The sequence below is a fragment of the Hippopotamus amphibius genome, chromosome 3 (genome assembly GCF_030028045.1).
Source record: "Hippopotamus amphibius kiboko isolate mHipAmp2 chromosome 3, mHipAmp2.hap2, whole genome shotgun sequence".
Taxonomy (NCBI): Eukaryota; Metazoa; Chordata; class Mammalia; order Artiodactyla; family Hippopotamidae; genus Hippopotamus; species Hippopotamus amphibius.
Genome location: NC_080188.1, coordinates 4,296,110 through 4,321,486, shown reverse-complemented (window position 1 = coordinate 4,321,486; position 25,377 = coordinate 4,296,110). Strand labels below are relative to the sequence as shown.

The following is a 25,377-nucleotide window of genomic DNA, read 5'->3' as shown; positions in this document are numbered from 1 at the left end:
TAATTAAAACAGTAGTATTTGGTGTAGGGCTAGATAAATTGACCAACGCAGAATAGCAAGCTTGGAAGCAGACCCACGCAGAGCTATGGTATAAGACAGAGGTTACTTGCCTCAACAGCTGGGTAAAGGCAGACCAGAGAGCTGGGGAAATCCATTTGGAAAAAGATTAAAATAGATCTATACTTCAAGCCATATTTAAAAAGTCAACTTTGGGTAGATTAAAAACTTACAAGTCCAAACCAAAGTGTTAAAATTTATGTTAGAAAATAGTCCTAGGGATAAGGAGGGATTTCTTAAACATGATTAGAAAAGAAAGGACATGCATTTAACTAAATGAAAAATAAGATCTTTTTTCAAAATTAAGATTCCTAGGGAATATGAAAAGATGAGTTCCAAATTAGAAGAAGCTATTCCCAATACATAACCACAAGCAGCCCCGTAGGACAAGTGGCGAGCCTGACAGGCAGCAGAGTAAACACAGGGCCAGGGTACACCTGGAGAGACGTTCCGTGGCATCGGTGGTCACGGAGATGCAAATTCAGACAGCCACCGTATTATGTATGTATGTCAGCAAAAAGTAAGCCTGACGATGCCAAGTACTGACGAGCACGTGGGTCCACATGTTTTATACATGATGGGAATGTAAGCGGGTGACTCCGGGAGGCTTTACCTTCTAAAGTACACATCCACACAGCTTGGACCCCCAGTCCCACTCCTGGGCTCAGTGTGAGCTGACCCGTGTGGAGCAGGCATGTGCCTGTGAATATTCATAGCAGCACTCTACACAGTAGCGGAAACCTGGGAGCCACCCAAGTGCCCATCCCTGAGAGAGTGAATGAATAAACGGTGATATTATACAAGAGTCAAAATTGATGAATTACAGCAAGGCATGGCAATGTGAGTCAGTCTCAGGAATACAAGTGAAAAATTAAGTCCTGTAAATCACGTTCACTCTGATGACTTTTCTTTTTTTAATAAAGATAAGTGTAACTAAAATGAAACAGCACACTTTCAATGAAAACATATAGATGCAGTGAAACTGTATGAAAAAGGAAAGCAAAGGTATGATGAACACAGGATATAGGGTGATGGTTACCTTGATAAAGGGGATCACGTGGTTTGATACAGGTTTTTGTCAAGATCTTAGCTTTTGTCTTATAGATTCTTGGGACACCTGTTATTAGCAATAGCTAATTTAAATAAATAAAGGCAGGCTGTGCTTGTGTGCTTGGCCCAATCGTTAGAATGTGTCATTAACCTAAGGCTGATAATTAATCCAGTTGTATTCATGAGATCCAGTTTAAAATGTGTGTGTGTAACCGTTGTTGAGAGGGTTAAATAACTCGAGTACCTGGCGTATAGTAAGTGCTCAGTGGATGTTCGTTGTTGCTGTTATTGACATAATTACCTCTCAACCGTGCAGAATATTTCCCTGATTCAGGCCATTCCTATAGATCTGAAAGCACATTTGTTTTTGAGCCTCTGAGAAGTTAGGTAATGGATCTCGAATCCACTTAATACAGGTACAAAAGATACTGCTCCTCTTTTCTCAGTGTCTCCCCCCTTCTTCGCCTGGCCAATGCCCACTTACTTTGTTTGTAGGTCTCAGTTTACTGTTACTGTTTGAGAGATGTGGTCCCTCGACCCCCTCGCCTCATTATCCTCCGGTGCTTACCAAAATCCCATGTGCCTACAGAACTTTGTGATTGACTGTCATCCACCTGTCTGTTGTCTTTGGACTCAAAGCTCTACAGGGGCAAGAATTATATTGATTTGGTTCACCAGTGTTTATCCAAGAATTAGTACAAGACCTGACGCATAGTAGGTTCTCAGCAGATATTGGATAAATGAACAAAAAAGGCCTGTTTGCAAATAGTAGAAATCGTTCAACTTGGAGCTATTTTGAGCACAGACTATTAGAAGCATACTCAGCACGTAATAGTAGTAATAGTCTCAATTCTATCTAAAAATATTCATTGATTTCCTGAAGTAGACACATAAATTTATTTCACTAAGGAAATGAACAGAAAGAGGCCACAGTAAAGATGACTGCCTTCCATCATCTTGAATGGTATTTTATACCATTTCTAGAATGAAAAGGACAGGAATTGCCCTGGGTTTTTAGGACTTCAAGAATGCATGTTGATTAAAGATTTACACAAAAAAGCGGGGGGGAGGGCGGGGAGATTTCTAGATGTTTTTATATGTTTTTTTCTTCTCTCTTTTTTTTTAACGTTCTTTCCTTCCTCTGTGAAAGACGTAACATTCTTCTTATTTCTGACTCAGACATGACTTACTTCACTTTCTTTTTCTAATACTTAATTCAGTTAGTAACCAGCTGTGTCTGCCAGAACAGCCTGTATGACTAGTTAACTTAACCTAGTAGGGGCTTTGTGTTTCTTATATAAAATAATGGGGTGGCCTCTTCTTCCATCTCTAAAACTGAACTGGGGAGTGTGCTTCTTTCACAGGCAGTTTTGTGTGTGCCTGTGATGTGTGTAGATTTGGCTTCTCTTCCTTTCAGAGCTCATGTATCTTGTGAACAGTGTGGACAGTTTTAGTACAGTTTCCTCCCCGGAGTGGTTGGCTGAGGTTACTAAATGCCCACCAGCCTGGGACTTCCTGCTCTGGTTCTTAGGTCGTCCATTCCAGGTGGTGCTGTGGGCAGGTTCTATAGCTTTGAAACTCTCTTTGGCAAGGAGCCAGGGGAGAGCGGAGAAGCTGAGTGGCAGAGTAGAAGGGGCTGTTGACTCAAGGTTGGAGAGGATCTGAGTTCTGGGCCATGGTGTGCTGCCAGATAGCTGTTTGATGGTTAAGTTTCTGGCCCTTGGTGTCCTTCGCTCTGCAGTAGAAGGATTTGGCTGGGTCTTATTTAAGTTAGCTTGTTGCTCTACCACTTCATGATTTAATGTGTTAAATATCGTGCCAGCTGACCTTCTCAGGTGTTCTGTGGTTCCTGTTGTCCAGAGGACCGCTGCAGTGGTATGTGAGATGCATTGGGATAGATTCAGTCCTTGGATGTTAAGAGCTTTCTACTTGCCAACTACTGCAAGTGTTCTATCTTCTACTTCGTATTAACCCTAGGAGGTATTTTCTTACTCATATATTTTATTAGTACGGAAGTTGAGTCTTAGAGAATTGAAATAACTTGCCCCAAATCTCTAGGGCCTTTGGGTGGCAGAGGCTTGATTCAAATGACAGTCTCTTGGACTCTGTCTTCCCCCACACCCGCCCAATAACTGTGCTTGCCTATTTAGTGAGGACCAGCGTAATAGAGGGTTTGAGTTGCAGCCCTGCCACTGACCATGTGACCTCTCGTGGATGGTTTAACTTCTTTCAGCCTCAGTCTCCTTGTCTGTAACACTAAGCAAGTGGTGATGCTAAGAGGATAAAATAGAAGCATGTGCAAAATTGTCTGGCACATTTTGGAATACATAGCAGACATTCAGCAGTGGAAGCTCTTAATTTTTATATATATTCCTATCTGAGTCTTAAAGATCATTTTTTGCACACTTGTGCATGCTGCATTATTGTAGTTCTGTTGGTGGCTAAAAATCCGGTTGTGACCATGTCTGGTCTCTGGTATGTGAGCATTTATGGTTAGGTAACATATACATAAAATACAACTCTTTAGGATAACTATTTCATATCCATTTTGCAACTTTGGAAATTGATGTCCTGATGCAAGGTGGCTTAAGTTCTAATCTCTTGTATTTAATGAATCATTTATATGCCCTGTGAATTAGATTATTTATTTCCAAACTGTTTACAAATTTCCCACGTGTACTTCTGGTTTATTTGGAAGAAAGTGTGACAGGTTATATTTCAAGTATAGCCCAAGCGTTTGATGGAGAATAAAATAGGAAGCACCTCCTTACGTCCAAAAGATAAGAATACCCTCGATACTGGATCTCAGTGCCTCCTTTATTCTGGTTTTTGTGGAATATTTGGTGATTTGCTTGTGTGACTGTTACCAGGTGACATCAGACTCCTGAAATTCCTCTACTGGTAATAATTGTTTACCTAGAAGGCTTCAGTATCTTTCAGGTGTGAAAACTTCTCTGCATATTTTGAAATGCCACAAGAAACACTTCAAAATCTAAAGGTTGAGTTGTACCTCTTAGATCTAAAACAAGAAAATTCTCCATCTGCACCTCTTGTGTTGAAAGTATTTTTAACGTCTGTTTTTAAACTTCTTTACAGCCCTGTCTCATTCTTTTGACCTCTGAGCCAGAGAAAACTAGCAACAGTAGAGCATACCATTTTGAGTCAATATCAGTGATTTGTTTTGAATGTTTTGGTTTCTATGCACCAAATCCAATTATACTATTTTTATTTACAATATTTCATGTGACGCCAGATAGCTCAAAGGGTTATTTTATGCTTTTTGTTCCACTTACATCTGTAAAATTTTGCTTTTATAGTGCAGTCAGTAAAACTAAGGAGAATGAAGGAGCCACTTTTCTTCTGAAGAAGAAGATACTCTGACCGCTCTGGTTTGGCCAGGCTTGCAGTCATTGAGAGGATGAGGACTGACTACCCTGGACAGTGGCCACCCTAGTCTTTTGCCTGCAGAATAACACCTGAGCTTTCATGTCACCAGGTTTAACTGCAGATGGGTTCTCATTAACAGGAACCTTTAGGCAGCAGTCTAAATGCTGCTTTTACTGACCTAGGCTTCATAATGTCAGTCTGTTTGATTTTTTTTTATATAAATTTATTTATTTATTTATTGGCTGTGTTGGGTCTTCATTGTTGCACATGGGCTTTCTCTAGTTGTGGTGAGTGGGGGCTGCTCTTCCTTGGTGAGCGGGGGCTACTCTTCCTTGCAGTGCGCGGGCTTCTCATTGCCGTGGCTTCTCTTGTTGTGGAGCACAGGCTCTAGGCGCGTGGGCTTCCGTCGTCGCAGCACATGGGCTCAATAGTTGTGGCTCTCGAGCTCTAAAGCACAGGCTGAGTAGTTGTGGTGCACGGGCTTAGTTGCTCCGAGGCATGTGGGATCTTCCTGGAGCAGGGATCGAACCCACGTCCCCTGTGTTGGCAGGCGGATTCTTAACCACTGGCGCCATCTAGGAAGCCCAGTCTGTTTGATTTTCTTGAGATTGGAGAGCCATCCTTTAAAAGCAATCTTTTTTTTCTTAGAGATTCTCATTAATAGAATTTTACCTGTAATTATTGTATAAGAAGAAAGGCTCAAAAAGATAATACGTAATTAGATAAGAAAGCTGAATTATGTCCTTGCTGCTCCCATGTCTCATGCATTTATGTTCCTCAAAATCGATTTTAAGCGTCTCTTAGCCCTGTGCATATCTGCATCTAGAATTTTGTCTTTAACTGATGTTGCTTCAAACACAGGTTACACCATGAACATGCTCCCCCATCACCCCTCGGGGAAGAAACTGTGTCGTCATTTACATGCACTTCAGTTATCCATCGTGTATTAAGCACATGTTATGTCTTAGGTCTTGTGTCCATTCAATCCCTATGAAAACCCCTAGAGATGGTTATTGATAATCCTTCCACTGTGCAAAGGAGGAACATTAATTTCGGAAAGGTTAACATTATTTTCTGAAAACCATACTCCTAAATAAGTAATAATAAAAATATTGCCGTATTTTTAATCGCTCATCAGGTACCAGGCAATGTGCTAAACGCTTTATATAGACTGTCTTTTTCAAAGCCTCGTGGTGCTTTTACATTATTCTCAGTTTACAAAGGAGGAAGACAACGCTTGAGATGTCATGCCAGCTTGCTAAGGTGTCACAAGGGGTGGGCTCTGGTTTTAAAACGAGGCAAACGTGTTGATTTCAGGGCTCACTCACTTAAAAGAATCACCAGTCTGTTGTGTTGCTCACTTGCAGCTTTGATATGTAAAAGCTCTGAATTAGAACTCTTCAGGTCTCTGGCTCTGTGTGTCGTGGCGTGCACCCTCTAGGTACCCTTTGCTTCTGTATTCCTCCTCAAAATGGGCTTTAGGAACTCAACTCTAATTTATCACATAGCATATATGAGAAACATGGCTTTGGCTTATTGATGTCCAGGAGCGAATTCCGTAATATATTTAGAGTCATCTTGGGTACAAGTTTAGTCCGTGGGCCTCCTAGATCCAACTGTTGATTCGATCCTCTATTATACGTCTTCTTATAATATGTTTGTTTCTTTGTTTCATTAGCAAGTGAAGGAATTGATCATTAGAGTACCCCTTCATGCTGTTTCTGAATCAGGTTTTCGACAGTAACGTACCAGTCTTTTCGATAAAGCTTCCTGGCAGCTACTGTACTTAATGATTGTAAAGGGGAATTCTGTCTGTTTGCTTTAGTTCATGTATTTTTCAATCTTCTTTCTAGGTTGGAATAATTCTTCATTATTCCACCCTTGCTACGGTTCTGTGGGTGGGAGTGACAGCTCGAAATATCTACAAACAAGTCACTAGAAAAGCTAAACGATGCCAGGATCCTGATGAGTTGCCACCTCCACCAAGACCGATGCTCAGGTATCGAGGATCTTTGTGTCTCATGGTAACTGTCTTATGTTAAACGCCCATTGCGTGTTAAATGTAACAAAGCATGGTCGTAGCAGACAATTGCTCAGTGAATTTTGGAAAGTACAACACGGGCTTGTAAGTAGCCTTGCCCGTGGGAGTCCTTCGTGAAGTTAGGTATCCTCTCTCTGCCTTTCTGTCTCACACAACGTGGGAGTGATTCTCCTTCCTGGAGTGCTGAGGAGTACGTGACTGACCTTGTAAAGCGCTTAAGATGATACTGGCCGTAGGCTAGGCTCTGAAAATATTAGCTGTTTCTAGTTCCTTGCGGTCATGTGATAGACTTGAATCTCGTCAAGTCCATATCTCTGTGGTTATTCTCTACAGAAGACAAAATGGTTTGGGGGTCATGCGGGGTCATGCCACTCCTGCCACTGTAACGTGAATCTGTCTTCAGTGGATTGCTGTGCGGAGTGAGCAGAAGTCCATCAGTGTCTCTGAGTGCTGAGTGCTGGGTGTGTACCTGGCGCTGGGCTAGGGCCTGAAGGAAGATCTCCTGCCCCTGAAGGGTTTATAGTCTGAGGAGAGAGTCTGTAGGAAGAACCCACTGCCGCTGTGTCAGCGCTGGAGTGGAGATGCGCTATTTGAAAGTGTCAACAAAGGAGCCATTCGTTCTGATGGGGGGATGGTGGGCTGTTAGGCGCGGCTTGACCACCGGCATAAAGGGCAGAGGTTGCACTCCAGATGCAGGGTGATCTGAGAAGCGCAGCTTGGCTGTGGCTGGAAGCCAGGGTAACAGAGGAGAGGAGCAGGATTCGGGGTGAAAGCTGAGCCTCAGGCTTTGGGGACCAGGTTAAAGTGTGGGCTGTACACTGGAATGCCCGAGAGTAGGGGGCGTGTGTGAATAATTCCGCTGAGGTCAGTAGAGGGTCCCCAGGAGGACTGCAGCCAGAACAGTGGCCTGGAGATTAGAGAGGACAGGTGTTCAGAGACCTGAGACAGTTTCTCCAGAATTGCTGATGCGCTGGGTCTGAGAGGTGTGTGCAGGAGTTCGAAGGTGGCTACAGATGGTCTGCTCCAGTTTGCTCAGGTCCCTCTGCAGGTGGCGCGTTCATCAACTGAGACCATCAAAGAGGACAAGTCGTTGGGGGACCCCAAGGGGGTACGCACAGGGGAGGGGACTCACGTGGTACTCTCTCGTGGAAAGTTTCCATCTTGGGAGTCTGGTGCTAAGCAGAGAGGATGAGCTGCGCGTACTCTGGAGAAGACTGGAGGTGCCTGCACGGGTGTTCGTCGACGCAGTGGTAACGAACAAGCTTTCCCAGAGAGAAGTTAGTTAGCATGGTCCCTGCGCCACATCAACGGGCTGTAGCAGATAAAGGGAAGAATTGAAGGAGAACATTGACGATTCAGGGGAGCGCGGTCCCGTGGGCAAGAAGGGGCAGCAGGAGTGCTCGGCCACGGTCAGATTGCAGGATGTGATCTGACGTCTCTGTCAGTGGTGTTAAAGGAACTGAGGGATGGTGTTCGGCTAAGAGATGGGACTCCTGTCCTCATGCAGCTGTTCCTTTCTGTTAGGTGACTGAAAACACAAAGGGTTTAGTAGAAGGCAGCTTGGGCTCCAGAGCCCACGCGGTCCCCAGGGGCCCCCCTTGCTTTAGACAGTGCGGGCTCACCCTTTAGGATGCTCTCCTTCCCCATGTCCTTGAGCTGAAGGAGACCCCAGCATCGCAGCTCCCTGGAGGGTGGGCAGGGACCTTGCCTTGAGTCTGCTGGCCCCAGAGAGGGCAGTGCCCGTAGCATGGCAGGTGGAAGTGTCCTCCTCTCACGATAAGGTGACAGAGGCGAGGCACGTGACAGTGCTGTTGTTTCCAGGGGTTTGTCACCAGAGGAAGCAAGAAAGAAGGTGGTAGTTGAAGGAATGTTTTCGAAGATAGAGAAAACGTGAACATACTTATAGGCTGGAAGTGAAGTAGATTTAAAGCTGCAAAATAAGGGTTATTTGATAACAGGCAGTCCCAGAGTCGGGGTGGGGAAGGAGTGGCAGAGAGGAATGTGGAACCCGAGGTAAACGTGGGTGAACTGATGCCTTCTTTTCAAGTTGGAAACAGCTATGAATTAGTAGAGCAGGAAGAAGGGCAGGGTCACATGTGGTGGCCCGCCTCTAATCTGTGAAATAGAAGACAGGGTTATAGTTTTATAGGGTAATTAGCTGTCTGTTTCAGCAATGGTACCATATTGAAGGATTTTAGTACCTGTGAGCATGACTAAGAAAAAAACGTATAGAAAATGTGTGATGAATATTGTCTTTATCCAGCATGTCTCTGGACCTGGCAGGTGCAGAATTAAGATCGGCTGTTCCCAGGGGTCCCTAGCCAGGCCAGCAGGGCAGGAGCTCCCGGTCCTCTTTCCAGAGAACTCAGCGAAGCTGCGTCTCCCCTCAAAGAGTTGCCCTTCACGGGACCAGCCACCGCTGTCTCCCTCGGTGCTTCCTGCACGAGCCGGTCTGTGGAGAGGGGTTGCGAAGGGCCTGAGTGCTGCAGGCAGCTGCTGGCATCTGGGTGCTTTCCTTGCCCCGGTCTCAGTTGACTGAGGATAAGTGTACGTGGCAGCAGAACATCCTGGAGTGTGCAGGTGTAGCAGGACGTTGATCAGTAAATGACGTCATTCCGTATTTAGGCTGCCCTGTGGCACGGGGAGATATCTTCAGGTCCATTTCGTGACGCACTAACTTTCTGCCTCGCCAGCTGCATCTAAAAGAAGCCCCGTTCCCCCCAAAGTATCGACCACAGCCCTACCTGCAGTAGCTGAGGGTTACTTTGCTTGTCCACAGGGTGGCAGAAGCTGATCAGCTTTTCCTTAACTCGGAAACTTGGTAGACCTCGTGCGTTTTTAAAAGAAAAAAAGAAATCCGAAATAAAAGCTTTTAAAACATGTTATTGTTAACAAAGCAGCCTCTAATAGATGTGAGCCTTCACTGTATCATTGGAATAGTAGTGAGTCTTTAAGGAATGGCTTCCGCAGTACTGAGCTGCTGCGGTGTATACACCTTAATGAGTTGGATTCACGAGCTGTTGTTTCCGTCATTGCCCCTTCTAGGTTTTATCTGATCGGTGGCGGTATACCTGTCATAGTCTGTGGCATAACAGCGGCAGCAAACATCAAGAACTACGGCAGTCGGCCCAATGCACCCTAGTGAGTATTTAGTGTTCTCTGTGTACCTGAGTCCACTGCTTCTCTTTTAACGGTTTCCCAGGCACTGAAGTTCACTGCAGTTTCTTAAACACTTTGTTGACATGTGTCGCATCTGAGCCGGTTCACCGTTTTCTTTCCTAGCTGCTGGATGGCGTGGGAACCCTCCTTGGGAGCCTTCTACGGGCCTGCCAGCTTCATCACTTTTGTAAACTGTATGTACTTTCTAAGCATATTTATTCAGCTGAAGAGACACCCCGAGCGCAGATACGAGCTGAGGGAGCCCAGCGAGGAGCAGCAGCGGCTGGCAGCCAGTGAGAACGGCGAAGCGCGTCACCCGGGGTCCCTGTCCCTGTCCCTGATTTCGACGTCAGCCCTGGAGAACGAGCATCCTTTCCACTCGCAGCTTTTGGGGGCCAGCCTTACCTTGCTCTTGTATGTCGCTTTGTGGATGTTTGGGGCCTTGGCTGTTTCCCTGTATTACCCTTTGGACTTGGTTTTCAGCTTCTTCTTTGGAGCCACGTGTTTGAGCCTCAGCGCGTTCATCGTGGCTCACCACTGTGTCAACAGGGAGGACGTCCGGCTCGCGTGGGTCATGACCTGCTGCCCGGGCCGGAGTGCGTACTCGGTGCAGGTCAACGTGCAGCCCCCCAGCTCCAGTGGGCCGGGCGGGGAGGCCCCCAAGGGCACCAACAGCAGCGCAGAATCTTCGTGCACAAACAAGAGCGCGTCGAGCTTCAAAAACTCCTCCCAGGGCTGCAAGTTAACAAACCTGCAGGCAGCTGCGGCTCAGTGCCATCCCAGCTCCCTGCCTTTGAGCGCCGCGCCTCAGCTCGACAACAGTCTCACAGAACATTCGATGGACAATGATATTAAAATGCACGTGGCGCCTTTAGAAGTCCCGTTTCGGACAAACATGCACCCAAGCCGCCATCATAAAAACAGAAGCAAAGGACACCGGGCCAGCAGACTCACGGTCCTAAGAGAGTACGCCTACGACGTCCCCACGAGCGTGGAAGGCAGCGTGCAGAACGGCCTGCCGAAAAGCCGGCCGGCCAGTCATGAAGGACACTCTCGGAGTCGAAGGGCTTACGTAGCCTACAGAGAGAGACCGTGCAACCCGCCCCAACAAGACAGCAGTGATGCTGGTAGCACACTTCCCAAAAGCAGCAGGAATTTTGAAAAGCCTGTTTCCACTAGTAGTAAAAAAGATGCGCTAAGGAAGCCAACTGTAGTTGAACTTGAAAGTCAGGAGAAGTCTTATGGCCTCAACTTGGCCGTTCAGAATGGGCCAGTCAGAAGCAATGGGCAGGACGGGCCCTTGCTGGGTACAGACAGCACTGGCAACGTGAGGACTGGGTTATGGAAGCACGAAACTGCTGTGTAGCGTTGGTGGGCCTCCGGGGCAGAAATCCGTGTAAACTGTGATGCTCACATTCCTTTAAGCTATGAACGTGTGAAAACAGGCTGTTTAGAGCCACCTTAGGGATTCGAAAGAATTTTGAATAAACATCTAAGTTTTGGATTTTATGTATTTTATATCCCCCCCCGTGTTGCTTTTTTATGAATTTTGGGAAAACCAAAAAACTCTAAAGTGTTGTTTTCGTTGTCAAAGCACCAGCAGGACATTTTGGGACACTGAAATGTAGTTTTCTTGGAATCTGTAATATCTGCTTAACGTTTCAGGCTTGTATGTAGTACAATAAATAGGTGTGTGTCATTGCATCAATCGTACATCTTTACATTTTGCAGTTCTGTTTTAGTGAAGTTTGTGCGTTGGGATAGTTTAACAAGAATTATACGTAAATCCGTTTATCAGATTTTTTACATGGTTAACTCCACTGATGGTGTATAAATCAAAGAGCTTTTGGATTGGTGTATTTTATAAATACAGTGTTACAAGTTTTTAAAAAAAAATTTCACAGAACTGTTTTGAAAATGGAGATGCCTAAAAAGCTTTTCCTACATTGTATTACTTTTGCCCTATCGCTTTGGTCTTCTTAGTACTATTTTTGATATTTTTGTGGCTTTTCAGTGGCTTATATGTGGGTTTACTTCCTTGGTCCCCCACCCCCCCCAGTACACATTACTTCTTTTTTAACCGAAGTGTAGTTGACTTATAATATTATGTTGGTTTCAGGTGTACCACACAGTGATTTCATGTTTTTATACATTATGGAGATAGTGATGGCCGCGGTAAGTCCAGTTACCATCTGTCATTAAACAAAGCTCTTAAATATTGTTACCTCTATTCCCTATGCTATATACATTGTGTCCCCACAACTGACTTATTTTATAACTGGACGTGTGTGCCTCTTCATCCCCTCCCCGTATATGAACCTAAGTGAAGAGTTATCGTATAAGGTTCACATTCACTTACTTTGGATTCTTCAGTGTTGGCTCTTCTGTGTTGGCTGTTTGTTCTTGAACAGATAAAGTTCCTCAGGTTCACGCTAAAGAACTAAGTTTTAAATTCTATTCTAAGGGCAAAAACAGGTCTGATACAAAAGTGATCATTGGCCAGTGATGTGCTATAGTCCTTCTCTATCTCCTGTCTCACTGGGGTCCTTTCCGGGAACGTTAGATCAGGTCTACCCTGACTCCTTTGTGCATTCGCTTCCCTCCGATATGCAAGACAGTGCCTGAAAAGATTGGCACAGCTTAGATCTGTTTTTGACAGTAGTCTCAAGGTTTGATTCAGATGAGATTCAAAAGTATATATTCAAGAAATGCTAAAATCAAGCTTGATAAACCTCAGCGCCTGAGTGATTTACTGCTTACTTAGAATGTCTCAGAGATGATACCAGGTGATCACCCATTATAGTGTAAGTGTTCACATTTCATTGGGTTACTGCATTAGAAATTATTTTGCTTTGCAGTAATAAAACTGGTAGTTGTATTTAAGCCTTTTGTTAGGTATTATTTTAAAGGCATTCTTTTTGGTGGAGGAAACAAGGCAATTAAGTAGATAGATTTGGCACCTGTACCTTTAACTACCACCTGGCCTAGGGTCTCCAGGTAAGTTGATATATATGTGCAGGGTGATGACTGGAAGTGACTAGGACAACCTAATGGAAAATGGAGTAAATAATTCTTATTTTTTATTGCTATTGATATTTAAGTTTTATTCTGTTACTTTGCAATACATCATTCTAATGTTTAATCTGTTTCTTTGACTCATAGGTCAAATAGAAAAAAAGAACTTTGTTCTTCTGCTTTTTCCTACCTCCACAGGAAGTGAGGGCTTTCCCTTCCTGGAAATGTTCACCATTCAGTAAGCATTTATTAATTTAAACAGAACTTCATGTAGGTAACAGAAGGAAGAGAAGCCTGAGACTGGGAGAGCTGGGGACTGGAAAAGAAATCAAATATTTGGAATAAAATAAAGATTCCACTAAAAATATTCTGAGTGTTTCGATACCCAAAGCGTAGGTATGCGTGATGACTTGATGCAGTATATTCTTACTATTTGAATTGAAATTCAGTGTTTGTGAATGGGAAGTGAATGCCACAATGCACCCTTCCCATATCTGTCTTTTGTAATCTATGGCTCGTTGCTGGTTGAGGTTTCTCTATTTTTCATGGAATCGTAAACTCTTAAGATATGTTTTAGTTTTCTTAAAAATCAGCTCATTCATTTTCCTCATTTACAATTTTCAGCACCTGAGGCTCAAAATGTTTCTTACCTGCTGAAGTACCAGCAGGTAGTGAATGCCACATCAGGGACCAGGTCCGTGTTCCCTGATGCCACGGCTGCTGTGCTTTGCAGGTGGATTGCTTCTCCGAAGGCAAGCACCAGTGCTCCTCACAGGGTCTATTATCTATAATCTTACTGAATTTTATTATCACCCTGGTTATTTTGAGTGTTAGTTTCGTGATGAGATATAATTGGTTATATTCTGCTTAAGGAAACACACATGATTTATTCCATGAAAGTTTTTCTTTAAATCAAGCTGTTATATACTATGTGATGTGTATAATATGCACATTTTATATGTATAGCTTGATGTTACAGGCTAGTCTGTTTTTACGTAACAATTGGAAGTTGGGTTTGTGTATGAGTATTTTTTGTGGTTTATATATACATGTAAATGTATGTTAATATTTCAGATTGTTAATAGGTGGCAACTAATTTCTAAATCTCAGTCTATTTTGCACATGTAACTTAATGTAACTCTACATCCATGTTCAACCTATTTATGTGAATAGATATAATCTTATAAACAGATGGCAGTGTATGTGTAGACGCTAAGGTTTAGATTGTGTTCATTGTTGAGAAATAACACTGTTAAAATATTTAGGCCTGTGTGTTTCAGGCACTGAGTTCAAATACCCACACTGAAGTTGGCTGAGACCATAAAAAATGAGGAAGTAAAAAAATGAGCTAAGTGCATTTGATGCAGAAATTAAATCATCAAGGCAAGTGATGTGTACAACAGCAATCCGAAATTTAAAACAAACGTTAATTCTGTTTTTCCTTTCACATTCCCAGAATCATTTAATTACTTTAATATCCATTTCAGGGCTCTCAGCTAGGAGGTGATTTGATTATTTATAACTACTTACGATATTTCCCGAACTTAAGTCATTCTGCCAATTTTGCCATATTTTCCCTAAATTTCCATTAATACTGGCATATGGATCAATTCACTTTTTTTCCCACTGAAATATAAGTAATCACAAAACCAATCGATTTATTTGTATAAATAAAGCAAACTCTTCAAGAAGAAATTTGTAACTCTGCAAATTTGTCAGTAATAAAAATCTCTGACTGTATGCTGCTTGGTTTTAGACAAAGATGACATTGCAATCAATAAGATTTTTTTATTTTTTTAGTTTTGATTTTAATTGAATCTTCTTCCCAATCTACCTTTGGGTCTCCAGTCTAGAACCGTGTCTTGGCCATTAGAGGCTCCTAGCCAGTGGTAACATTGCAGTACTGGAGGCATCCATTGAGAAACACAGGTCGAGTATTAACTTAGTTATTGTAGGTTGATGAGTCCTGTGTTTCTACCTTTCCTGGTGTACCCAGCTCTGTGTATGATGAAGTGTCAGGCAGCTTCTGGTCATAGCTTTTTCTCCAGCCCTTTTTCACTGGGAATGTCAGTGATTCAGAAGTGGGTACTGAGTGTGAACTTAACAGGACCATAGTATTAAGAAACCCGCATTTATATAGTCAGCAATGGACTGCTGCCATTGCTTATAGAGTTGGTTGCTTAGAATTAGCTTAGAACTTGTTTAACAAAGTTTTTGCTTCATTCTGTGTGAGATACGTGCTGTCCTTCTGTGTCATGTGTATAAAAAATGGTAGAAGGGAAAAGAGTTAAATTCCATTGTATGCAGCTGCCGTCTTGTTTGAGCAGATACCGGTGAAGGCTTTTATCAGAGCATTCCCAGTATATTCAGAAAGTTCAAAATATTTTCAGAGGGCTCTTCAGATGCATTCATTAATGAGGTTGTTCCAGCAACATAAAGAATTCAGCTAATCACATTTTCAATTTTGCAATCGTGTTCATTCTGTCTCGGCATATGATATTGAAGTTTTGCTTGGACGGGAAAATTGAGAGTGTTCAGGTGAGCAAGTATATGCACGTTACAATTGCTTGCAAAGCCAGTATAGTCATGTGAGCCAGCTCAGGTGGAAGAGTGTGTCTCAGAAGACACTCCGTGTGAAAGTAATGAACTCCCTGTTCTAAACAGGCATTTTTTTGTTTTCAGTGTCCATGCCTTTAGGAAACTGAGTAAAAATGTCAATTTGGTGGCCAACCGTGATTAGCAAATTTTTACTGCTTAGTTTTTTGTTTTTTGTTTTTTTTTAACTTTCATGTTGAGTCTGGGTAAAACTTTTAGAGGCTTAACACAAGAAAAGTTTCTTGCTGAAGAAATAGTCTGGCGTGTATGTTCCTAGCGTGGCACCTCTCCCCAGGAGTTTTCACCCCAGTTTCTGCCCTTTTCTCGGTACTTCCTGAAGAGATGGAGGATGGCACATGGGGGGGTCTTAGGGATCAGGCCTGGAGATGGCATATGTTTTTCCTGCCCACAATCCATTGGCCAGAACACAGTTGTGGCTACACTTAACTGCAAGGAATCCAGGAAATGTAGTCTAGGTATCTGTTCAGGAAGGGAAGGGATCCTGCTACTTTACTAAACTCATCAATTAGTGCTAGCAGTTTTCTAGTAGAGTCTTTAGGGTTTTCTGTATATAATATCATGTCCTCTGCAAAGAGTGACAATTTTACTTCTTCTTTTCCAATTTGCATTCCTTTTATTTCTTTTTCTTCTCTGATTGCTGTGGCTAAAACTTCCAAAACTATGTTGAATAATAGTGGTGAGAGTGGACACCCTTGTCTTGTTCCTGTTCTTAGAGGGAATTCTTCCAGTTTTTCCCCATTGAGGACGATGTTGGCTTTTGGTTTCTCATATATGGCTTTTATTATGTTGAGGTAATTTCCTTCTATGCCCATTTTCTGGAGAGCTTTTATCATAAATGGATGTTGCACTTTGTCAAAAGCTTTTTCTGCATCTATTGAGATGATCATATGGTTTTTATCCTTCAATTTGTTGATATGATGTATCACGTTGATTGATTTGCGTATACTGAAGAATCCTTGCATCCCACGGATAAACCCCACTTGATCATGGTGTGTGATTTTTTTAATGTGCTGTTGGATTCTGTTAGCTAGTATTTTGTTGAGGATTTTTGCATCTATATTCATCAGTGATATTGGTCTGTAGTTTTCTTTTTTTGTGACATCTTTGCCTGGTTTTGGTATCAGGGTGATGGTGGCCTCGTAGAATGAGTTTGGGAGTGTTCCTCCTTCTGCTCTATTTTGGAAGAGTTTGAGAAGGATAGGTGTTAGCTCTTCTCGAAATGTTTGATAGAATTTGCCCGTGAACCCATCTGGTCCTGGGCTTTTGTGTGTTGGGAGATTTTTAATCACTGCCTCAATTTCCGTACTTGTGATTGGTCTGTTCATAGTTTCTATTTCTTCCTGGTTCAGTCTTGGAAGATTGTATTTTTCTAAGAATGTATCCATTTCTTCCAGGTTATCCAATTGATTGGCATAGAGTTGCTTGTAGTAGTCTCTCATGATGTTTTGTATTTCTGAGGTGTCCGTTGTTACTTCTCCTTTTTCATTTCTAATTCTGTTGATTTGCATCTTCTCCCTTTTTTTCTTGATGAGTCTGGCTAATGGTTTATCAATTTTGTTAATCTTCTCAAAGAACCAGCTTTTAGTTTTATTTATTTTTCTTATGGTTTCTTTCCTTTCTTTTTCATTTATTTCTGCTCTGATCTTTATGATTTCTTTCCTTCTGCTCACTTTGGGGTTTCTTTGTTCTTCTTTTTCTAATTGTTTTTGGTGTAAGGTTAGGTTGTTTGTTCGATAATTTTCTTGTTTCTTAAGGTAGGACTGTATTGCTATAAACTTCCCTCTTAGAACTGCTTTTGCTGCGTCCCATAGATTTTGGGTTGTTGTGTTTTCATTGTCATTTGTTTCTAGATATTTTTGGATTTCCTCTTTGATTTCTTTAGTGATTTCTTGGTTGTTTAAGAGTGAATTGTTTAGCCTCCATGTGTTTGTCTTTTTTGCAGTTTTTTTCCTGTAATTGATATCTAGTCTCATGGTGTTGTGGTCTGAGAAGATGCTTGATATGATTTCATTTTTCTTGAATTTGCCAAGGTTTGACTTGTGACCCAAGATGTGATCTATCCTGGAAAATGTTCCGTGTGCACTTGAGAAGAAAGTGTATTCTGTCGTTTTTGGATGGAATGTCCTATAAATATCCATTAAGTCGAGATGGTCTAATGCATCATTTAAAGCTTGTGTGTCTTTATTTATTTTCTGTTTGGATGACCGGTCCATTGATGTAAGTGGGGTGTTCAAGTCTCCCACTATTATTGTGTTACTGTCGATGTCTCCTTTTATAGCTGTTAGCATTTGCCTTATGTATTGAGGTGCTCCTATGTTGGGGGCATAGATATTTACCACTGTGATATGTTCTTCTTGAATGGATCCCTTGATCATTATGTAGTGTCCTTCCTTGTCTCTTTTAATAGTCTTTACTTTCAAGTCTAATTTGTCTGATATGAGTATTGTTACTCCAGCTTTCTTTTGACTTCCATTTGCATGGAATATCTTTTTCCATCCCTTTACTTTCAGTCTATATGTATCCCTTGGTCTGAAGTGAGTTTCTTGTAGGCAGCATATAGAAGGGTCTAGTTTTCGTATCCTTTCAGCCAGTGTGTGTCTTTTTGTTGGAGCATTTAATCCAAAATATACAAGCAGCTCATGCAGCTTAATACCAAAAAAGCAAATAACCCAATCCACAAATGGGCAGAAGACCTAAATAGACATTTCTCCAAAGAAGACATACAGATGGCCAACAAACACATGAAAAGATGCTCAACATCACTAATCATCAGAGAAATGCAAGTCAAAGCCACAATGAGGTATCACCTCACACAGATCAGAATGGCCATCATCACAAAATCTGGAAACCACAAATGTTGGAGAGGGTGTGGAGAAAAGGGAACTCTCCTGCACTGTTGGTGGGACTGTAAGTTGGTACAGCCACTATGGAAAACAATTTGGAGGTTCCTTAAAAAACTACAAATAGAACTACCATATGATCCGGTCATCCCACTCCTGGGCATATACCCAAAGAAAACCATAATCCCAAAAGAAACGTGTACCATAATGTTTATTGCAGCACTCTTTACAATAGCCAGGACATGGAAGCAACCTAAATGCCCATCAACAAATGAATGGATAAAGAAGATGTGGCACATACATGCAATGGAATATTACTCAGCTATAAAAAGGGATGAGATGGAGCTCTATGTCATGAGGTGGATAGACCTAGAGTCTGTCATACAGAGTGAAGTAAGTCAGAAAGAGAAAAACAAATATTGTATGCGAACTCACATATACGGAATCTAAAAATGGCACTGATGAACTCAGTGACAAGAACAAGGATGCAGATGCAGAGAATGGACTGGAGAACTCGAGGTTTGGGGGGGGCAGGGGGTGAAGGAGAAACTGAGACGAAGCGAGAGAGTAGCACAGACATATATATAGTACCAACTGTAAAATAGATAGCCAGTGGGAAGTTGTTGTATAACAAAGGGAGTCCAACTCAAGGATGGAAGATGCCTTAGAGGACTGGGACGGGGAGGGTGGGGGGAGGAGTCGAGGGAGGGTGGGGGGGGAGTTGAGGGAGGGAGGGAATATGGGGATATGTGTATAAAAACAGATGATGGAACTTGGTCAACCCCCCACCCCCCCCGAAAAAAAAAAAAGGAAGGGAAGGGAGATGGCTTGGTGAACAATTAATCAGATTGCCACAGGGACAAATTCCTGGTATCTACAACAGTGAGCTTTGTTCTCACCTAGTCTTCATTACATTTTAGAAGATCTTCCTTAGTTCCCTATGCTTTGGTATCACATTCAAGAAATCTTTGCCAATCTAATGTCATAAAGCTTTTCCCCGTACAGTTTCTTCTAAGGGTTTTATAGGTTTAAGTTTTACATTTAGGTCTTTGATTCATTTTATGTTAATTTTTGTATATGGCATAAAGTAGGGATCCAGCTTTATTCTTCTGCATGTGAATATTCAGTTTTCCCAGCATCATTTGTTGAAGAGACTGTCCTTTCTCCATTAAATGGTCTTGCCACCCTGTTAAAAATCATTTGACCCTGTCTCTGAGGGCTAGTTCCTGGGCTCTCTTCTCTATTCTGTTGGTTTATATGTCTCTCTTTATGTCACTACCACGCTTTTGGTCACCGTAGCTTTGTAGCAAAATTTGAGATCAGGAAGTATAAGACCTCCAACTTTGTTTTCCTTTTTCAAGAGTGTTGTATTAGTTTGCTAGGGCTACCATAAGAAAATACCACTGATCGGGTGGCTTAAACAACAGACTTTTATTTTCTCACAGTTCTGGGTGCTGGAAGTCCACGATCAAGGTGTTGACAGGTTTGGTTCCTTATGAGGCCTCTGTCATTGCTTTCAGACAGCCACCTTCTCTCTCCGTTCTCACAGGGCCTTTCCTCTCACATCCCTGACGTCTCTCTAATGTATCCAGTTTTCCTTTTTTAAGGACTCCAGTCAGATTGGATTAGTGCCTAACCCAGTCACCTCTTTAAAGGTCCTGTCTCCAAACAGAGTCACATTCGGAGCCACTGGGGGTCAGAGCTTCCACATACGCGTTCTGGAGGACATAATAAGCCACATAGTGATTACTGTGGTTATTTGGGATTATTCGAGATTCCATATGAATTTTAGGCCGGGTTTTTCTACTTCTGCAAAAGGTATGTTTTGGGTTTTGATAAGGGATTGAGCTAGCTCTGTAGATCTCTTTGGGCCATATTGACATTATAACGTGTTTATTATAGGACATGTAGTAGATGTAATAGTAGTTATCGTACACATTTATTGAAAAAAATCCATGTATAAGTGGACTCTGCAGTTTAAACCTGGGGTCAACTAGTATATTTATTTTTGATGCTGTTAGAAATGGAATTGTCTTCTTAATTTCATTCCTTGGATTGTTCATTGTTAGTGAGAACAACAGGTTTTTGTGACTTGATATTGTATCTTGTAACTCTGCTGAATTTGTCTATTCTGACATTTGTTTTTTAATGTTTAAGTTTTCCTTATATGAGATCGTGTTATTTTTGAACAGAGATAATTTTGTTTCTTCCTTTTCAGTTTGGTTACCTTTTGTTTCTTTTTCTTATCTAACTGCCTTGGCTAGGACTTCCAGTACTATGTTGAATAGAAGTGATGAATGTTAGTATCTTTGTCTTCAAAAAATTTTTTTTTTAATTGTAGTATAGTTGACTTACAATATTATATTAGTTTCAGGTGTACAGCATAGTGATTTGATGTTTTTATAGATTATACTCCATTTAAAATTATTGTAAAATATTCCAGTATATTACATCCCATGCTGTACGTTACATCCTTGTATCTTATATTATCCCTAGTAGTCAGTACCTCTTAATCTTCTTCCCCTATCTTGCCCTTCCCCCCACCCCCTCCTCGCTGGTAACCATTAGTTTGCTCTCTGTACCTGTGAGTCTGTTTCTGTTTTCCTATATTCTTTTGTGTATTTTCTAGATTCCACATATACGTGAAAACATACAGTATTCATCTTTCTTGGTTCGACCATGTTGTTGCAAATGGCAAAATTCCATTCTTTTTTTATGGCTGAGTAATATTCCATTACCTATCTGTCTCTGTCTGTTTATCTGTTGATGGACACATAGGTTGTTTCCATATCTTAGCCATTGTAAATAATGCTTCTATGAGCATTGGGGTGCATATATCTTTTCAAATTAGTGTTTTTGTCTTGTTTCTAATCTCAGAGGAAAAACTTTGTTTTTCACCATTGAGTGTGATGCTAGCCGTGGGCTTTTCATATATGGCTTTTGCTATGTTGAAGTAGTTTTTTTCTATTCCTAGTTTGTTGAATGTTTTTGTTACGAAAGGGTACTGAATTTTACCAGTGCTTTTCCTGCATCAGTTGAGGTGCTCATGGTTTTTTTCCCCCTTTATTTTATTGATGTGGTATATTACATTGATTGACTTTCATGTATCGAATCATCCTTTCATGCCAGGAATAAATCCTACTTGATCATGGTATATAATCCTTTTAATGTGCTGTTGCTTTTTTTTGCTATTATTTTATTGAGGATTTTTACATTGATGGTCCTCTAGTATTTCATCTTTTGACATGACATTAGATTTACGTGTTTTGTAAATAGATTTTATGGTATTAAGGAAGTTTTATCCCTAGTTAGCTGAGTTTTACAATAAATGAGATTTGGATTTTATCAAGTGCCTTTTCAACATTTGTTGAAATGTTTGAATGGTTTCCTCCTTTATTCTGATACTATAGTTGAGTACACTGACTCAATATTGAATGTTAAACCAACCCTGCATTTCTGGAATAAATACTATTTGATCATAAAATATTATCCTTTCAGTACATCATTGTATTTGCATATGTATTTGTTTTTTGTTTGTTTTTAACATTTATTTGCAGCAGGTGGGCTTCTTAGTTGCAGCAGGCAGACTCCTTAGTTGTGGTTCGCTGGCTCCTTAGTTGCAGCATATGGGCTCCTTAGTTGTGGCAAGCTGGCTCCTTATCAGTGTTCGCTGGCTCCTTAGTTGCAGCATGTGGGCTCCCTAGTTGTGGTGAGTGGGCTCCTTAGTTGTGGCATGTGAACTCTTAGTTGCAGCATGTGGGATGCAGCTTCCTGGCCAGGGATTGAACCCAGGCCCCCTGCATTGGGAGCACGGAGTCTTAAATACTGTGCCACCAGGGAAGTCCCTGCATATGTATTTTTGGATTTTTGCATTTATATTTATTAGAGAAATTGGTCCATGATTTTCTCTTAATAATCCTTATTAGGTTTTAGATTAATATTATACTGGCCTCATAAGATGAATTATGCTACTTTAGTTATTCTCTATTCTCTGAAGGACTTTTTATAAGATTGGTATTAGTTTATATCTTAATTTGGAAGAATTTTCAAGGAAGTTATCTGAGCCTTAATTTTTCTTTCATGGGTAGTTTTAAATTACAGATATAAAGTTTTGAAAGATACTGAGTTATTAAAGACTTTATCTTCTTGTTCAGTTGTGATAAGTTGTATAATTTTCTTAAAGTATCTGTCCATTTCATCTGAGTTGACACACTTACTGTCATAAAGTCCTTCCTAATATCCTCTCATCCTTCAAGGTATGTACTCATTTCACCTTTTTCATTCCTGATAATGCTATTTTGTGTTTGCTCCATTTAAAAAACACAGTTTTCCTAGAGGTTTGTCCTGTGTGGTAACCTTCTTGGAAAATCAGCTGTAGTATTTATTGTCCGTTTTCTTCGTTGTGCGTTTGCTTTCTCCTGTCGTTGCTTTTTGCTTTTCGTTGTTTCCTTTTCCCCACGTTTTTGGTGTTTGCATGGCTATTCTTTCTCTAGCTTTTTAAATGGGGCTAATCTTTTCCTTTTCTGTAGTATGCATTTAGAACTATACCTTTCCCTGTGACTGTTGTTTGGAAACTGTGAAGACCATAGATTACCCATCTAAACCTTGTAAACTGTGTATAAAAAACCTTCCTGTTGTTTTCTTTTTTGTTCATTTATTTTGAAAGTAATATGCTGTTTCTGTTTAGAGTGTGGTGAGAAACTGCGGTATTGTTTCAAGCTTCTCTGTTGTTCCTGTTTTTAACGCTCCCACCTGGGTTGCCTTCCCTGCGTGAATTTCACAGCTGCTTGTTTTGGCAGTTTTCATTCCATGCCGTTAGGAGTTTCTGGGGGTGAATTCTGTGGGGTTGAAGATGCCTGAGTGTGTTCACATTTGAAGATACAGTGCCTGGGCATCTCCTCAGTGTAGCAGAGCGCGAAGAGAATATCTTGCCATAGAGCAATTCTAACTGTGCTTCTAAGACTTTGGGCCATCTTCTCGTGTAGAATATTCCCCCAAGTGTTCAGCTTTATACAAAGCTGAGCCCTGTAACTTTAGAATTATTACAATCAACAACAAAAGGAAACTTTAGAAGACTGGTTTGAGTCAGATATACGGATTTTTCAATACAACCTAAGTGTTCCTAACATTGAATGCAAACTGTGTTTGATAAGTGGTTTTTATATGAGATTTCCATACATTTTACTGCCTTCAGGCTTAAATTGGCAGCCTGATACCAAGACAGGCCTGGAAGGTTTGGCTAGTTTTGTTGACTAAAGGACTTGGCTCTTGATATTCACACAGGGACAGAACAGAAAGCCTGGTGCTTGCAGAGATGGATTGGTAGCCAAGATGACCACAGGAAGCTGAGCCCTTCAATGTGCTACATCCACAGGAAGAAATCCCACTGCCTTTAGGGTCAGGGAACAGGGGAGTTCTGTCAGTCATGACCTGGGCTCTGGTTTGTTGCCTCTGCGAGTTTATAGCCACATGGATTTGGTGTTCACATGTTTATTGCCTGCATCCTTCTGTACTTATCCCCAACCAGAGATGGTAGCCTAGAACGTGGCCTTGCTGGGTGCCACTTCCACAGATGGAAGAAGCAAACATAATACAACATGGAAAGTACACACTCTCGACGACCTATAGGATTTATGTGCACAGGTGTGAACTGCCTTCTAAGTATTCAGCATCACTGTATCCAAACACTTTTGGAATGCCCTGCTATAGTTGTCTTTCTTCCACCCTTCCATTTCATCAGAATGGTCTTTTTCTGGTGTGATCGGGCTGTAGTTAATTATTCCAGGAACAAGTACGTGGCCCAAGCCAGGGCAGGCAGTCTCTTCCCTGAGAATTTGAGCTAAGAAGTCTCTCCTAGTCACTTGATTCTTTGATGACTCAGGATCCTTTGGTTGTCATATATTCTGCCATGTAACCCTGCAGCCAGAGAGAATGATGCAGGAAACCAGAGGGAGTAGAAACAAAACAATAGAAGAGAGTCCCAAAGGCTCTTGAGTGCCTGGGTTTAGAGTTATCCTAAAGTCAGCTGCATTCCCTACCTGTGAGTTCTGTGCCATGTATTCTGTCACTGAATTTTTGTACTGCTGGGTCCCCTCCCACCACCTTTTTTTAAATTGAACTATATTTGATTTCTGTTACCTACATTCCCAAAGAGTTCAAGTGAATATACCAGTAGAGCTCTGTCTCCTTTTTTGGTGTGTTCTCAAAGATTAGACATCTCTGTTTTAACGGAATGTTGGATGGAAGAAATACTCCAGGTCTGACAAGTGAAAGCTGCAATTACATTTTTGGATAAACACTCTAATTCATTTTCATCATTTGGGTAAACATGCCTAAAAATAATGTGAATGTAATTTTTGGCACTGTTATTTTGTGGATTTTATAAATGCGTTTAGCCATTACACTAATAAAAAGAGGTTTAAGAATGAAAAAGTACATTTCTGTAGGCAAAATAAAGTATGCCAATGTCATGTAGCACATTTAATATTTTTCAAGTGAGATTTGCTCTCCAGCTAAAATTATTCTTTTTCATATGAGCAGAAGATTGATTGGGTGATAGTTCTTAATTCAAGAAGAAGCAGTGTAACTGACTGAAAAGCTATTCAGAAGCAAGAATACTCTCCTAAAAATACTTTTGCGTTCTGTAGAATGTTGTTCATTTAATATTCACCTTTGAATATTGAAGTTCCTTTTGACTCATCAGATACATTTATTCTGTCACAAAATAAGAGATGCTTTAAGAATTTAACAATTCCTGAAGATCTACTTCAACCTTCTACTTTAGGGAAATAGTTAGGTACAGGATGTTAGAATGGAATACTCCCTGCCTCCGTTTCAACTAAGGTAGATGCCAATTTGGTGAATATCAGGATACCGAATGGAGTGAAAGCATCGCGTGTAAATTTTATTAAAGAACTGTAAAGGAACACATTCTACAACTATATCCATATGGCAGACTTAAGAATCAGAGGAGGTCAGTTAGGCTTTTGTGAAGAGACCGGAGAAGAGATCTTTGGAGGACCGGTTGCCATCCTTGGGCAAGCGGTAGAGTGTGCTACCTTCTTTACCTCAAACCTAGTGGGAGGGATTTCCGTGAGGAAACCCAGAAAGGCCACTGTGTGTTCTTTGAAATCGAGGCATATTGAATTAGGATCCCACACACCCCCACCACCAAGAAGTGTAATAGACAAGGTGTATAGGCAAAATAATGGT

At 41.4% G+C, this 25,377-nt stretch overlaps 1 protein-coding gene across 6 annotated transcripts in view; it reads left to right on the top strand.

Moving 5' to 3' along the window:
- Positions 1-11,198, top strand: part of ADGRA3 (adhesion G protein-coupled receptor A3) — a 107,039-nt gene extending 95,841 nt beyond the window's left edge. For all 6 annotated transcript variants that reach the window (XM_057726679.1, XM_057726678.1, XM_057726677.1 and 3 more), the window contains 3 exons: positions 6,348-6,493; positions 9,581-9,676; positions 9,818-11,198. In XM_057726679.1, coding sequence (XP_057582662.1) covers positions 6,348-6,493; positions 9,581-9,676; positions 9,818-11,060 — 1,485 coding nt within the window. In that variant the 3' untranslated portion in view covers positions 11,061-11,198. The remainder of the gene's footprint in view (positions 1-6,347; positions 6,494-9,580; positions 9,677-9,817) is intronic.
- The last annotated feature ends 14,179 nt before the right edge of the window (positions 11,199-25,377 follow it).